General features: G+C 45.6%; 1 protein-coding gene across 5 annotated transcripts in view; it reads left to right on the forward strand.

Annotated features, from left to right (window-relative positions):
• Nucleotides 1-17,263, forward strand: part of LOC116938735 (receptor-type tyrosine-protein phosphatase S-like) — a 246,293-nt gene that overhangs the window by 175,573 nt on the left and 53,457 nt on the right. For 4 of the 5 annotated variants that reach the window (XM_032946294.2, XM_032946285.2, XM_032946325.2 and 1 more), the window contains 8 exons: nt 2,517-2,650; nt 4,492-4,636; nt 7,832-8,049; nt 12,784-12,810; nt 13,461-13,578; nt 13,821-13,843; nt 15,161-15,266; nt 15,682-16,464. In XM_032946294.2, coding sequence (XP_032802185.2) covers nt 2,517-2,650; nt 4,492-4,636; nt 7,832-8,049; nt 12,784-12,810; nt 13,461-13,578; nt 13,821-13,843; nt 15,161-15,266; nt 15,682-16,464 — 1,554 coding nt within the window. The remainder of the gene's footprint in view (nt 1-2,516; nt 2,651-4,491; nt 4,637-7,831; nt 8,050-12,783; nt 12,811-13,460; nt 13,579-13,820; nt 13,844-15,160; nt 15,267-15,681; nt 16,465-17,263) is intronic. The other variant, XM_032946305.2, reaches the window with a different exon arrangement.

The following is a 17,263-nucleotide window of genomic DNA, read 5'->3' on the forward strand; positions in this document are numbered from 1 at the left end:
GGACCCCATTAAAACCCATAGTGGCATGGTCTCATCTAGCTGATGAAAGTTGCAAGCGAGAATTTCATCATCGCTTGCGGCTGGGGTTGGCATCGTCCCTGACTCCTCCTGATGTCGAGGGGAAATTGGCGAGGTTTAGGACTGTGGCTCATGCAGCTGCAATGGCTGTTTTTGGGTACACGGTTCAGACCTCCCCAGAGACCCTGGCTGACAGAGGAGGTGTTCAGGCTGGCTCAGAAAAAGCGACAGGCCCACTCTCATCGGCTACAGCATCCCACATCGAAGAATGAGGAGGCTTACCGCAGCCTTCGCTCGGAGGTTCGGAAAGCCGTGAGGCGCTGCAAGGATGGGTGGTGGTCGCGGGTTGCTGAGAAGATGGAGTCTTCCTCAAAGGCCCACGATCACAAATCGCTCTTTAATTCCATAAAAAAGTAACCTGCAGTGCAACACCTATTACCATCATTAGGGGAAAGAATGGTGATCCAATCTCCGACCCCCACGAACAGGTTCACAGATTTGCTGAGCATTTATGTGAGGTCCTGGGGGAGGGGAAATCCCTCCGCCTGGAAAACATCGTGGCACAAAGTGAGGATGACCCTGTCAAGGCTGCAGTGCCTCAAATATTGGAAAAATAAGTCACCCCCTGTGAGTGGCTGGCTGAGCTGCCATCTGTTGAGGAAGCACTGAATGCGATCTGGAGTCTGAGACCAGGAAAGGCACCGGGCAGAGATGAAATGCTGTGGGAGGGTGTCGTTCGTGCACAGACTGCCCTACATGACATCATAACAACAGTCTGGACCACTGGATGGGTTCCGCAAGATTGGAAGGATGCACTGGTGGTCCCCCTCTTTAAGAAGGGGGACCACTCTTTAAGAAGGGGGACCGCACAGACTGTAACAACTGCAGGGGCATCTCACTCCTCAGTGTGCCAGGAAAGGTCCTGGCAAGGATTATTCAACATCGCCTTGCTAGGCACGCTGAGGAGAGGCTTGCGGAGCCCCAATGCGGTTTCAGGAAAGGGCGGTCCTGCACAGATGCCATATTTTCTGTCCGTTTGCTACAGCAGAGGTGTAGGGAATTCCAAGAAGACCTACATCTCTGCTTAATTGACCTTGTCAAGGCCTATGATACCATTAGTAGGCCTGGGCTCTGGGTTCTTCGTGCTTTTGGAGTACCTGACCCTCTGCTCACGATCATTAAGGACCTTCATGATGGTGAGCGGGCCCAGGTAAAACTCCGTGGCCAGGAGTTGGAGCCATTCCCGGTACACCTTGGGGTGCGACAGGGATGCCCTCTGGCTCCCACATTATTTAACATCTATTTCGACCACGTAGTTAGTGAAGCCTTCAATAGCTGTACTGGAGGAATTTCCATCTGGTACAGATACAATGGGAGGCTGATCGATGCTCAACCATGTTATGTATGCTGATGATCTGGTACTTGCTGCTCACTCAGAGGAGGAGTTGCAGGTGCTGCTGCTGAACCTGGAGCTTGCCACTAAGAGGTGGGGCCTTACCATCAGCCCCACCAAAACTAAGCACCTGCCTGGGTATTTTGTACCATCGGACAATCCACCCCCACAACTCCCAATTGGTGATAGGGCAGTTGTGGAGAGAGTGGAGAGTTTCCCATACCTGGGCAGTGTGCTCATGACCGGCTCCGGTTTAACAGCAGAGGTCTCCGAATCAGTCGAGCAGCATTATCTTTTCATCGGTTGCGTAACACTGTGTGGAAGCTACCTGGTCAGTCGCTCCGCACGAAGCTTCAGGTCTTCTCGGCCACAGTCATTCCCTTCCTTCTCTATGCTTGCGAAACGTGGAACCCCCCCAAATGGAACATCTTCGCCGGTTAGAAACATTGAGATTTGCCTGCCTACGATCCATCCTGGGTTTAACCAGGCTGGATTGTGTGAGGAGCTCACAAATCCTTGAAAGATCTGAGCAAAGTCCTATCAGTGAAATCCTCCGGCAGGCAAGGCTGCGTTGGCTGGGTCATGTCGCCCGCATGCCCAGTCACCGCATGCCTAAACATATTTTGTTCTGCCGGATCGAGGGGGCTAAACGGGCGCGGCACGGGCTAGAGAAGAGATGGAGTCACATGGTACAGGAGAATGTGGAGCTGAGTGGACTTGCCGATGACTGGTACCAGCGGTGTCAAGATCGGCCTCTGTGGAGGAGGCTCGTGAAGGACGCTACTGGGCAATTGGAGGCATTCGCCCTCCAACAACAACAGAGGGGAGAGGAGCGACACTCACAACAACGAGCAGAGCGCTGAGTGGCTAAAGCACAGCAAGTTGGCACAGTAGGGGGCACAAGTGGTGCATCAGCCAGTTGTCTCAGTCAGTCGACCCGTGGCACCTGGGTCTGCCCCGTGGCCTCCTGCCAGCGGGCGTTCGACACTTCACGTGGCCTCAACCTGTGCATTGCCTGGCACAAGCGTCGTGGTGACGTCACAGCCACTTTGTTGCGAATGGCGGTGGTTGTTGTTGTTGTGTGTCTAAATGTGTCCCCTGACAGTGCCGAGTCAACCAATCAGCTTCAAAGCAGAGGCCGAATCGGACACAAGCATGTTACTCTCATGGCTGCCACCGCGTCAGGAGAATATCCTGAAGTATGAGCTTCTGTACAGAGAGGGAGACACAGGGCCTGAGGTGAGAGACACTGCATATTCACTAACACCCAAACTCGAACACATTATCACATAGCCTTAATAGACTGTTGGGGCAAGTGCTGTTCGCAAGCACCTATTTAAGGCCAACACGTTACAGAAGGGCGTGGGTGGCCAGTACCACCCGAGTGGCGATGTTTACACACCGCACCGGGTACTTATTTGAGGCTCAGCCGACCTAGGGGAGGCCCAGGACCAGTCCAGATAATCGTCACTAATGTTGGCCATGAGCATGAATCAAACTCAGGTCGCCGGGTTCGTAGTGCAGTATGCTAATCACTAAACTCCCGCTCTCACATAGACACCCGGTCATAAACACATGCTAACAAACCTCAAGCTGAAACTTGGTTACACATTTACTGGTGCTCAAGCTCACAACCTAATGTTAAAGCATGCTTTTATTCGTTCCAAACCACATGCACAAGGTGCTCACACTAACAAACACACATACTGGCACATTCATACACAATACTTAATTTCATTATATGATGCAGATAGCACCTTTGAAGTTGAATTATGAAATATACTCCAAATAAAAAACATGTAAACATACTCAATGCAGGCTTGAGTTAGGGGAGGCAATGCCAAGTAAAAGTCCATCAATTTTAAACAATTGAATAAATCTTCAACGTCCTGTTTCCACGTTGAACCTTCAATGTCATGACTGAATCCGAAGGTGACCCAAGTAAGAGCATGCTGCTGTCTTAGGAAAGTGTACCAAATAACCTTCATGCTAAGCCCACCTGTACTGTATTTCTCTAATCGATAGAACGTGAGTATATAATAAAGTTGTCTCCCCCCCCGCCCCCCCACGTTACGCCATTTGCATGTTTCTTCCATTTTGGGCTGGATTCCAAATCCCCCAGGCTGATTCCACTTCCGCTTCACAGGCTGACCTGAATTCCAAACACCTGAATACTGGCTCAATGGAAAAACATTCTCAAACGTGTCAATCACAAACGTTGTAGGTTACAGGAAACATTTAATTTCACATGTAATGTAAGCAATGTGGTTTTGACCTTTGAATCCCAAGTATTTCTGGGAATGTTTGACTGGGAAGTATTTCTGGGAAGGACCTGGGGTGCAACTCCTCTGTTTTTTCCCTCATTTAGAAACATTATTTTAGGTAATTTAAATTATTTTGCTAATATCAATTTCTAAATGATAAGCCGCTTCGTTGAGCTATCATTTGTGGCCAGGTCACGTCTGAAAAAGAAGCTAATAGCTCAGAGAACCTTAACTGGTAAGAAAAATTGTTTAGTTTTATTTGTGCATATTTATTAAGTAATTTCGTTACCTTTCCTATACTTTGTACTCCTGTTGTTTTTTTGTTATTGTTGTAATATTCTGACCTGCTCCTATTGGATGTCTGTGAAAAAAGAGCTTTATAGCTCATTGGATTCCTCCAGTATAAATAAATATTCTGACATCTTGAATCATCAATTGAAACACGTGTTGAACCGACTTAAGATGTTAAAAGACGTTTTTAACCAACTCGAGTTAGCGGTCTATGGAAACTATAATATTTAAACTAGGTGTTGGTATTGGGCCAACTTGGTATCGAAACAAGCCCCAGTGGTCATGGAAACACACATTTGCTCACAATATAAAAAATGCTGATATTGGTGACGTTAAATGACTGTGCTCTTGGTGATATTGATAATCGTGTTTATGGTGATATTGATGTTTATGCTGTTATAATTGTGGTGATGTTAATGCTAATGACGTTGATGCTTATGATGATGTTCTCAACGACGATATCAAAGATGATAACGTTGATGTTGTTTTGTTGGTGTTGCTCTGTTATTTATGATGTTGTCTCAGCGCCGGCTCTCCCTTGACCCTACCGTGAACCATGTCCTGGAGGGCCTGAGGGAGAACTCCCTCTACTCATTCCGTCTCGCTGGACGCTCCTTGCACGGCCTGGGCCCCTACAGCCCCACTGTTACTGCACGCACACTTCCCACACGTATGCATACACGTGTACTATCACTCTCATGTAATCACACACGTATATGCACGCGTACACACACTCATACACATACAAAGATCACCCGTTTAACACTGTAGAGTTGTTGGGGAAAGTGTGGTTAAAGATCATTATTCCCAGCTCCTGAATGTCTATGCTTACAAACCTCATCAGATGCTCATTTAAGGCTGAGTCAATCTAGGGAAGGCCCAGCACTGGTTCACATACCAGGTTCCCTGATGTTATCCATATCTGGGAAAGGCATCATAGGAGGCTGGGATCATACCACGGTATGCAAGCCACTACACCACTGTACACAAATACACACGTGGATACTGTATATAAATACACACGTGTATACTGTATATAAATCGAATCAGGCCGGGTAGTTCTATTATCAGAGTTCTAGGCTTAAAGTGAGAAGGTTGTGAGGTTTAATTGGAGGGTTGACTCAGCCCTTTATTCCTACGTTAATAAAATAATCAGTACTCCATGGGAATTTAACAGTAGTCGTCCTGTGGAAAGACGAGACACTGCCATGGGAATGCGGAATTTACACATTGCTCAGGGCCATTCACGGAGATGAATATCACCACATGATTGGGATACTTTAAATATACAGTGAGGGAAAAAAGTATTTGATCCCCTGCTGATTTTGTACATTTGCCCACTGACAAAGAAATGATCAGTCTATAATTTTAATGGTAGGTTTATTTGAACAGTGAGAGACAGAATAACAACAAAAAAATCCAGAAACGCATGTCAAAAATTTTATAAATTGATTTGCATTTTAATGAGGGAAATAAGTGTTTGACCCCTCTGCAAAACATGACTTAGTACTTGGTGGCAAAACCCTTGTTTGCAACCACAGAGGTCAGATGTTTCTTGTAATTGGCCACCAGGTTTGCACATATCTCAGGAGGGATTTTGTCCCACTCCTCTTTGCATATTTTCTCCAAGTCATTAAGGTTTCGAGGCTGACTTTGGCAACTCGAACCTTCAGCTCCCTCCACAGATTTTCTATGGGATTAAGGTCTGGAGACTGGCTAGGCCACTCCAGGACCTTAATGTGCTTCTACTTGAGCCACTCCTTTGTTGCCTTGGCCGTGTGTGTTGGGTCATTGTCATGCTGGAATACCCATCCACGACCCATTTTCAATGCCCTGGCTGAGGGAAGGAGGTTTTCACCCAAGATTTTGACGGTACATGGCCCCGTTCATCGTCCCTTTGATACGGTGAAGTTGTCCTGTCCCCTTAGCAGAAAAACACCCCCCAAGCATAATGTTTCCACCTCCATGTTTGACGGTGGGGATGGTGTTCTTGGGGTCATAGGCAGCATTCCTCCTCCTCCAAACACGGCGAGTTGAGTTGATGCCAAAGAGCTCCATTTTGGTCTCATCTGACCACAAGACTTTCACCCAGTTGTCCTCTGAATCATTCAGATGTTCATTGGCAAACTTCAGATGGGCATGTATATGTGCTTTCTTGAGCAGGGGGACCTTGCGGGCGCTGCAGGATTTCAGTCCTTCACGGCGTAATGTGTTACCAATTGTTTCCTTGGTGACTATGGTCCGAGCTGCCTTGAGATCATTGACAAGATCTTCCCGTGTAGTTCTGGGCTGATTCCTCACCGTTCCCATGATCATTGCAACTCCACGAGGTGAGATCTTGCATGGAGCCCCAGGGCGAGGGAGACTGACAGTTATTTTGTGTTTCTTCCATTTGCGAATAATCGCACCAACTATTGTCACCTTCTCACCAAGCTGCTTGGCAATGGTCTTGTAGCCCATTCCAGCCTTGTGTAGGTCTACAATCTTGTCCCTGACATCCTTGGAGAGCTCTTTGGTCTTGGCCATGGTGGAGAGTTTGGAATCTGATTGATTGCTTTTGTGGACAGGTGTCTTTTATACAGGTAACAAGCTGAGATTAAGAGCACTCCCTTTAAGAGTGTGCTCCTCATCTCAGCTCGTTACCTGTGTGGTGGTCACTCTGTAAACACACACATGCTACACAGTACCTACCAGAACGGGGTCATTGATAACCCTGACCAAGACTCCGCCTAAGGGGTGGAGGCTGTGGAGTGTGTGTGTGATCCCCCAGAACTCTGCCCCTAGGCAGAAAGCGGGATAACAAACACAGATCGGTTGGACTACCTGTGGCCAGAACCCCTCCTGAGGGGAGGGGGCTGTGGGCGATCTGTGATTCCTCAGAACCCCGCCCCTCAGTGGGGAATCGTATAAAAGGCGGGCTCCTGAGAGCAGAGCTCAGTTCGCCTCCAGCCAAAGTCGAGGAGCCACCTGGAGACGAGATCCTGGACCCCAAGCCCCGACGTCCTTCTGAGGGCCGGGGCTCAGTGCGGTGCCAGAAGTCGAGAGGCTAGGACGCTGAGGTTCCCTCAGCCCGACGTCCTTCTGAGGATCGGGTCTGGACGGGCCAGTGGTCAGAGACCCACCGGTGCCAGCGGTGGGTCAGCCTCCTAAGCTCCAGCCAGCCGGAGGGCTATAGGAGTAGGTCAGTGGCTAGGATAGATAGCCTGGAGGCTGTACTTCCACAGGTTGTGGGTGGAAGGTGCCATTACCCCTTCATGTTAAGTCCTAGTGAGTGTTATTACAGATATAAATAAAACGTGTTGCTTCCTACTATGACTCTGTCTCCATACACGACTACTACACCTGTATAAAAGACACCTGGGAGCCAGAAATCTTTTTGATTGAGAGGGGGTCAAATACTTATTTTCCTCATTAAAATGCAAATCAATTTATAACATTTTTGACATGCGTTTTTCTGGATTTTGTTGTTATTCTGTCTATCACTGTTCAAATAAACCTACCATTAAAATTATAGACTGATAATTTATTTGTCAGTGGGCAAACGTACAAAATCAGCAGGGGATCAAATACTTTTTTCCCTCACTGTATTGTTGTGATTGTTTGGTTGTGTTTTCGATTGTGTTGGCATTGTTGTTTTGATTGTGGTATATCATTGTGATTGTTGTGGTTATGATTATGGTTGTGTATTTGAATGTTATTTGGTTGTGAGTTTGGATGTTGCTGGAGTTGAGGTTTTGGCTGTTATTAGGGTTGTAGTTGTATGTGTGGTTATCTGTTTGTTATTGTAATGGAATTATTTGGTTGTGGCTGTTTGTGATTGAGGTTGTGGTTGTGGCTAGAGTTGTGGTTGTGGTTGTTTCTGTAGTTGCGAGCGGAACTCCTCGGCGGGTGGAAGCCGAGGCTGTGAACGCATCGGCTGTAATGGTGCGGTGGAGATTGCCACCATCAACATCATTATCAACATCGTCATCGTCGTCGTCATCCCCTCCTCCACTTCCACACCCCTTGTTCCGCGTGCGATGGTGGCGGTCGGATTCGGCACAAGGAAGACAGGAGACCCAGTCACCGGACATCATAGGGCAGGTACACTCGCCAATACACTCACCAGTGCACTGACTGGGACACTCACCGTTGCACTCACAAATACACTTATCAATACATTCGCCAATATACGTACTTGACATGTATACTTACCATTACTCACCACTACACTCAACATTACTCACCAGTACTTCTGCTCACAGGTACACTTACCAGAATGCATCACTGCACTGACTACACAGCACACTCACTAATACATTCACTAGTACTCGCCAGTAGATTCCCCAGTACTTAACAGTACACCTACCCATATTCAACACTACACTCGCCTGTATCATCACAACACTCACCAGTACACACATCGATATGCTCATCGGCAAACTTAACAATACCCTCACCCATGCTCACAGGCATTAGCACCAACATTAAATGATTAGTAGGGATGAGTGTACCTGTACTCTCAGGTACACTCATCCCTACTAATCCATATATATTCACCACTCACCAGTACACTAATCAGTGCACTCACAAGTACACCAGGACCTTCAAGACTATGCTGCTGCACTGACTGTACACTCAACAATACTCCTGACTCAATATGATACTCCACTAACTCGTCATTACACTCACTACTCTCATAAACATGCAACAGTACTCCATGACACTATGAAACTCAACAATACACCTTTACTCTCTCACAGAGCGTTGGGTAAAATCGGATATTTAAAGTTTTGACATTTCTGTAGGTCAGCATAGAACACAAATCACTTTTAAATTCCTCATTAAACTGAAGAGGGTTTTGTATTACAATAAGAAAATTGCTCAATAAAAGAAAGGATAAAGTGTGCAATTTATTATTCAAACCCTTACAATTTCCCATTTTACCCACACTTGGTAAAATGCTATCTACCATTGAGGTCAAATGAGATACACACTCGTGTTTGCAAATTACGAGCAGAAATGTATAACCTTTATTCGTAGTTATAGCTACAGGAAAAAAGTGACGCAATGAAAACAAAGTATGCCGAATACTTAAAGCCTTTCTATACTTAGTCTACGAGCACAGCTCACAAGTGAATTGGTCGTCATTGTCCACATCATTGTCCACGTCATTGTCCACGTCATTGCTACGTCATTGTCCACGTCATTGTCCACGTCATTGTCCACGTCATTGCTACGTCATTGTCCACGTCATTGTCCACGTCATTGTCCACGCCGGCACATGCACCGTGGGCCCACTTGTGACATCACAAACACCGAACCCGCCCTTCGCCGCTTCCGTTCTTCCAAAAACCGATCGTTGCAGTCGACGCGCATACAATCGATTCTTCATCTGATTGGCTGTTGCCATTCACGTCCAGCGCAAGTAAACGAGGAGCAGCCTTCGGTTTCTGCGACATGTTTTTCTTTGCACCGCTTGCTTTTTTTTCCGCTTTTCAATCCATTCTATAATTCAGAGTGAGATGCCTACAGTGAGGGAAAAAAGTATTTGATCCCCTGCTGATTTTGTACGTTTGCCCACTGACAAAGAAATGATCAGTCTATAACTTTAATGGTAGGTTTATTTGAGCAGTGAGAGACAGAATAACAACAAAAAAATCCAGAAAAACGCATGTCAAAAATGATATAAATTGATTTGCATTTTAATGAGGGAAATAAGTATTTGACCCCTCTGCAAAACATGACTTAGTACTTGGTGGCAAATCCCTTGTTGGCAATCACAGAGGTCAGACGTTTCTTGTAGTTGGCCACCAGGTTTACACACATCTCAGGAGGGATTTTGTCCCACTCCTCTTTGCAGATCTTCTCCAAGTCATTAAGGTTTCGAGGCTGACGTTTGGCAACTCGAACCTTCAGCTCCCTCCACAGATTTTCTATGGGATTAAGGTCTGGAGACTGGCTAGGCCACTCCAGGACCTTAATGTGCTTCTTCTTGAGCCACTCCTTTATTGCCTTGGCCGTGTGTTTTGGGTCATTGTCATGCTGGAATACCCATCCACGACCCATTTTCAATGCCCTGGCTGAGGGAAGGAGGTTCTCACCCAAGATTTGATGGTACATGGCCCCGTCCATCGTCCCTTTGATGCGGTGAAGTTGTCCTGTCCCCTTAGCAGAAAAACACCCCCAAAGCATGTTTCCACCTCCATGTTTGACGGTGGGGATGGTGTTATTGGGGTCATAGGCAGCATTCCTCCTCCTCCAAACACGGCGAGTTGAGTTGATGCCAAAGAGCTCCATTTTGGTCTCATCTGACCACAACACTTTCACCCAGTTGTCCTCTGAGTCATTCAGATATTCATTGGAAAACTTCAGACGGGCATGTATATGTGCTTTCTTGAGCAGGGGGACCTTGCGGGCACTGCAGGATTTCAGTCCTTCACGGCGTAGTATGCGTTACCAATTGTTTTCTTGGTGACTATGATCCCAGCTGCCTTGAGATCATTGACAAGATCCTCCCGTGTAGTTCTGGGCTGATTCCTCACCGTTCTCATGATCATTGCAACTCCACGAGGTGAGATCTTGCATGGAGCCCCAGGCGAGGGAGATTGACAGTTCTTTTGTGTTTCTTCCATTTGCGAATAATCGCACCAACTGTTGTCACCTTTTGGCAATGGTCTTGTAGCCAATTCCAGCCTTGTGTAGGTCTACAATATTGTCCCTGACATCCTTGGAGAGCTCTTTGGTCTTGGCCATGGTGGAGAGTTTGGAATCTGATTGATTGATTGCTTCTGTAGACAGGTGTCTTTTATACAGGTAACAAGCTGAGATTAGGAGCACTCCCTTTAAGAGTCTGCTCCTAATCTCAACTCGTTACCTATATAAAAGACACCTGGGAGCCAGAAATCTTTCTGATTGAGAGGGTGTCAAATACTTATTTCCCTCATTAAAATGCAAATCAATTTATAACATTTTTGACATGCGTTTTTCTGGATTTTGTTGTTGTTATTCTGTCTCTCACTGTTCAAATAAACCTACCATTAAAAATATAGACTGATCATTTCTTTGTCAGTGGGCAAACGTACAAAATCAGCAGTGGATCAAATACTTTTTTCCCTCACTCTATGCTCTCTAGTGTTCTCGCCCATACAGCATGCACCTACTCACCCAATAAATGATAAAGTTACTAACTCACTTATCCACTCACCCATTCATTCACCCACTCCCTGACCCACTTATCCACTCGCCTGTTCATTCAACCACTCACTAACTCACTTACCCACTCACTCAATAACCTATTCATCAAGTTACTTACTAACTCACTTGCCCACTCACTCATTATTCACCCCCTCACTAACTCACTCGTCCAATAACGTATTCACCAAGTTACTAACTCTCTTGCCCATTCACCCTCTTACCCACGCATGCACCCACTCACAAACTCACTTAACCAATAACTCACTTGGTCTTACACTCACCCACTCACTGACTCACCCACCAACCGACTCATTAATTCCCCCAGTTCCTCACTGACTCACTCATGGTGTAATAGTGAGTGTATTGGTATAGTAGTGAAAGAAAGATTTGGAAGCAATGGTACATTGTGAAAGTGGTGCAAATTGTGAAATATACTGATTGTATTATAAAGAGGTTTTTTTATATCGTATATTCATTATGTATTTATGTGAGTATATTTACTTTGTGCACCCCTCACCGTGTAGCTGTGCAGTGCAGTAATAGTGCGTAAATTAGTCTAGGTGGAGCGTGGTGTCTAGACGATAGCATCGATACCGTTAATTTAGGCGGCACTCCAAAAAGTCACGTTTCCACAGTTAAAACACTTTTTTCTTATTAACGAATCTTTAAACTTGTGTCAGACCATCTGAAACACACCGCCTCGGTGTGTGTCTACAAGAACAGTTTTTTTTATGTAGAATCTACCTTGAAACATGTATGTCTATGATTCATGCAGTACTCGTGATTCTTGTATGGGCAATTCACATATTAAACTATACATACATGTGATCATCTGTGCATCCATGCATACCTGAGTGAGCATTTATTTGTGAATGAATAGATTCTGAAGATGTGGTTGTCCCAGTAGTCTTGAGTGGTAGTTGTGGTGGTCCTCTTGGTAGTTCTAGTAATCCAAGTGGTCCTAATATTCTGAGTGGCAGTTCTGTTGGTCGCAGTGGTCGTGCTCATAGTCCCATTGGTAGTCCTAGTGGTCCAATTTGTTATGGTGGTGCTAGTGTTAGTCCAGGAGGTCCCAATAATAGTCCTGGTAGTCCAGGTATTGGTCTGATAGTTGTGTGAATGTATTTCACATTTTATTTGCACTTTCAGATGTATTACCATGGTAAACTGTGAAGATGTTATCATGGTTATCATGGTGTAAATACTTTCAAACTTTCAGTATTCTTATTTAATAAGATTCAGATCTGGCCATATACAGATTTGAATCCTATTTTATTCAGATATTATTTTGATAGATCCATCCCATTGGTAGCGTTGATTGTCTTGTAATGATTCAGCACCATCTTTGAAATTTGATGAATTATCACAATTTGACTTCAGGATTTTATTCAACAGTTATTGCCTTGTTTATACACTGATTTATTGTCTCATGTGATATATCTTATTTTGTATTACGTATTCCATGAGCGTTAAGGTATACGTGAGCTTGTAATTTGCATATACCATGAATTATTTATTTCTACATACACCATTTGACACATGTATCTTAAGTGTAAGAATGTTTTTTAATCAATAAATTGATTCGTTGTTACATGCCGAGTGTGCACCATACTTAACATGCATTTCTTTCTTTCCTTGCAGTGGGAGAGTGATGACACATCAGAATACGTAAGCTTCTCTTGAGAGATCAACACTTTTGGTATATAAGTGTGGATGCTTACTGTATACAAACCCGGGTGACCCGATTTCGATTCCCTCTCAAGGCAAACACCAGTACCGATTATCTGAACAGGTCCTGGGCCTCCTCTAGGTCAGCTCAGCCTCAAATGAGTAACTGGTGTTGTGTGTAAACGTCACCACTGAGGAGACAAATGCGGTTGGACATTGCGCTTGCCACTCACCCCCTCTTGTGCTCTGCCGGCCTTCATAGGTAACCACTAACAGCACTTGCCCCAACAGTTTGTTGAGGTTATACAGGGAATGATTGTCTTTGTCATTTGTATAGACTTAGGTGAGGAGTGGTAGTGTAGTGGTTAGCGCACTGTGCTGTGAACCCGGCGATCCGAGTTCAATTGCCGCTCGCAGCCAATATCGGTGACAAATATATGAACTAGTCTTGGGCCTTTCCGAGCTCGACTCAGGTTTAAATGAGCACCTCGTGCAGAATGTAAACACCACCGATGAGGAGACAAAGGTGGCCATTTGCAGTGTTATCCATACCTGGCGGTGTCATGTTGGCTTTCATAGGTGCTCACTAACAATGCTCGCCCCAACAATATCTTATGTCTATAGGGGAGGATCTTTGTCTTTATGTTTAGGAGTTTCTCATTGGGGGCTTGCAGCCCGAGACCTCCTACTCCTTGACTGTGAGGTCCCTACTTCCGCGAGGGGAGATTGCTGAGAGCCTGCCGAAGACGGTCAAGACAAAGGCTGCAGGTGAACACATGCCACATCTCCGAATTAGAGGTGGTTACAGTCCTTCATGATTCTTCTTCCCCCTCCCCTCTCCGCTTATTTTATGAGACACGATACATTCTTCATGTACACTTGGCTTTAAGGGTCTAGCTATGAATGAATTCCTCCCACTCGGAGAGTCTGTGCAGTCCATTACTGAATAACTATTTCTTCTTTACTACCCTGACCCTCTCCCTGCCTTATCTGTGGTGTTGTCATCCTAGTTCCCAGCAAACCCCACGTCAAGGTCAGTTCTCCTCTTCGATGATGTGTCTGTTTAACACGTAGGCTTATCAATGATGATGTGTCTGATTGGTTCGGAAAGTGTGATGCTCCCATATGCTCAGGGTTTTCTGTAGATTTTTTTCCTTTGCAAACCGTTTTGTGTTGTTACTAAAACGTTTTCGATGGAGAGGCCAAAGATGTGAATGTTGTGTAGAGATGCAGTTCAAGGAACGCATTACTGTAGTCAGCTTACCAAGGACAGGTACCGGTAATCCCTTATGATTACACATTTCCAGTGTGTAATCACACTGCTTTTACCATCCGTTGGTTCATTACTGTACATGATTATATCAATTTGTGCACCTCCGATTAGCACAGTTGGAAACAAACGGTGCGAAAGAAGTTCAACATACATGCATACAATTTAAAATTTTACCGCAAAAGTGGGAAATAATTGTGTCAACAGCTTGGTAATACGAGGAAAGTGGCAGCAGTCAATACATATGGATCATTGTACAAAACCTACAGTCGTAGCAGCACAGTGATGTTATTTCTGAGATTAAATCAGTATAATATTTTCCAGCAGTGGCGCTGCTTGCTTGTAAGTCATTGGTTGGTGAATCGCATACATTTGTCAAGTTCCCAAACCCAGTGGGTTGCGAGGTGGTCGGAATATAACAGGACAGATTGGTTCATGAACTCATCTGCGTGGATCTTTAGAGTGTTAACCCCTCATATGCCTTATGGGGTTTTTTTTCCATGTACTCTGTTGCCTCCCACACTCAAACATTTTCTTGGAAATGATTTGCTTAACCATACCAATGCAGGAGCCTTCTTAAAAATATTATTTATACTTGTTAAAGCTAGACATAAATAAATCACATTATTTTATTTTTGAGGTGTACGCCTTTTGGCGTCTTCTGGTCCAACACCAGTGGAGACTGGGCTCTAAAAAAAGCCGTCTCGGGTGTGGACCAATCAAATTCAAGGACAGTGCATATTATCAGAGTTGTCTTTTTTGTTTGCATTTTGACTACTTGTGTTGTGGTTATTGCAAACATGATCCCTTGTATAAAGGTGTCAGTTTTTGTGCCAGATAAAAGGGTAAAAACCTATTACTAAATCACATTATTATCAGGTGTACATTTGAAGAAGGTATTAACAAAGATAATCAAGTAATCAGATGATACAACATTGACAATACCAAGCCCAGGATTACCTTACCTTACTTTTAAAACCTGTAAGTGGTATCTGGACACTCAGCACCACATTTGTGATTGCCTGTTAGAATGAGAGTGTGTGACAAACTAACCTCTTAACCTTTTGACCCTGGTGTCAGGTGACAGTCATGGAGGGCACAGTGGCGCTGGTTGAGTGGGAAGAGCCAGAAGTGACATTTGGGCCTCTCTTGGACTACAGACTCACTTACAAACGCATGGATGCAGGTAGTACTTACACATGTTATAATATATGCATATCTAGATACATCAGTGGGTAGGGAACCTATAGCTTTTTATTTCCAATATTTGTGACCTGGCAACATGGTGTTTCTAATGTTTGTGTTATCAGTCACTTTTGTCACACCAGGGACCTTGTACAGTGATACGTTAATAAGGTGCGTGTTAATTAACAGGTTAATAAAAATAATACCAGGTTTTGTTTACCGTCATAGGGAGGAAAGGAACACTGTGTATTAACAGACATGCTTAATTTAAGTATTTTTCTCACTAACAAAGATTACAAGTCATGGGATAGCCAGGAATACACGGCCTAGATGCATAGCTATTACATAATCACCCTTTGTTGTTTGGGTTGCATCTTAAACACATATTCCGAACACCCTCCTCTCTTGTACCACAGCCACTCAAGCGTCCACCCTGTACCTCGCGGTGTCCGAGTCTAGTGTCACTGTGCGCAACCTGCATCGCGGGGCCTCCTACTCGTTTGTCATGGTGGCACGGAGTGTGGGCGGGGTGAGCGGAGGCAGTCTCTTGGGCGAGGAGGCGGTGATTACAGTGGTAACGCCCGAGGCTCCGCCGTCAGCTCCGCCGTTGAACGTGAGTGTGGGGCGCATGGGCCGCTCGGCGGCCGCGCTCCATTGGGAGCCTCCACCCCTGGACTCTCGCAATGGAGTGATCGTAAGGTATACGGTGCTTTACCGAGCCCTGCCCATTGGAGGAGTAGGACATCGTGAGGGTACAGGAGCAGAGAGAGCAGAAGGAAGTATTGCTGGAGATGGAAGAGGAAAAGGAGATTACAAAGCAGGTGGAGTTTCTCAACGTGGTGGAAGAGGTACTAGAGGTACAATTTCTGAAGGTGGAAGAGGTCCTGCAAGTGGAGGTGAACGAGGAGGTCATGAAGGTGGAGGAAGAGGTTCTGCAGGAGTAGGTAGAGGAGTTCCTGGGGGTCCAGGCAGTGGAGGCCCTGGTGTTGGAGGACCCGGTGGAGATTCTGAAGAAGGAGGAGATGTTGCGGCGGAGTCCTGGGATGGGGAGCTTCATGTCGTCGGTGATACCACAGCCGTGGTGCTGAGCGGCCTCCAGCCAAACCGGAGCTATGAGGCGCGAGTGAGGGCACACACCGAGGCTGGGCCGGGGCCCCTCAGCGATGCCGTGCACTTTCGGACACTCTCCAATGAAGGTGGTGCGTGTGTGTGTGGCGTAGTGCTTACAACATTGCTATCTAAGCCCAGTGATCTCAATTTAATTTCCAGCCGTGGAAAACAACAGTGGCGAATGCCTGAACTTTTACTAGGCCTCCCCTAGGTTGACTTAAATGAGTACCTGGTGCGGTGCGTAAACCTTAGTTTTGCACGTACAAACGCGGCCAGGGGTGGTGCTGGTCACACCACCTCCTTATGTGCCGTGCCAGCCTTAATAGGTGTCACTTACAACACTTTTTAAACAGTCTGTATGGCCATAAGGGGGATCTTTATGTTTGTTTATGTGGTGTGTGTGTGTCTTTGTTTCTGTGGGCTAAGTTGGCTGTGAAGGGGCAGAAGGACCATAAGCTGAGTGGCCGTAGTAATTATAGGGCTTGGAGCTAAGCAGACTCCCTATAGAACTGAACATGTAGTCATTGCGTAAAACACCGAGAATGAAATATTTTTTTACGTGGCCCTTTCTGTTTATATCATTGAGAAGGGTAATTTTCACTTCACGTGTTTTGTGCAACTGGCTACTGATTCTGAGTAGACTTGGATAAAAGGAGACTTGAAGCTGAATGTACCGGGTTAATATCTGGGCCTAAGTGGACTTCTTGACAACTGGTACCAGTTATGCCAGTATTGGTACCGTTGAGGGGGCTTGTGAAAAATTCTACTGGATGGCTGGTGGTAGGTGCCCTCAATGAATAAGATGGCTAAAATACAGCGAGTGTGGGTGGTGCATCTTGAAGTCACCTTGGTCTGTTTTCTATCCACTCATAGCCTGAAAGTCAACTT

This window comes from Petromyzon marinus, chromosome 1 (genome assembly GCF_048934315.1).
Source record: "Petromyzon marinus isolate PM22_M1 ecotype Great Lakes invasive population chromosome 1, UKy_Petmar_22M1.pri1.0, whole genome shotgun sequence".
Classification (NCBI taxonomy): Eukaryota; Metazoa; Chordata; class Hyperoartia; order Petromyzontiformes; family Petromyzontidae; genus Petromyzon; species Petromyzon marinus.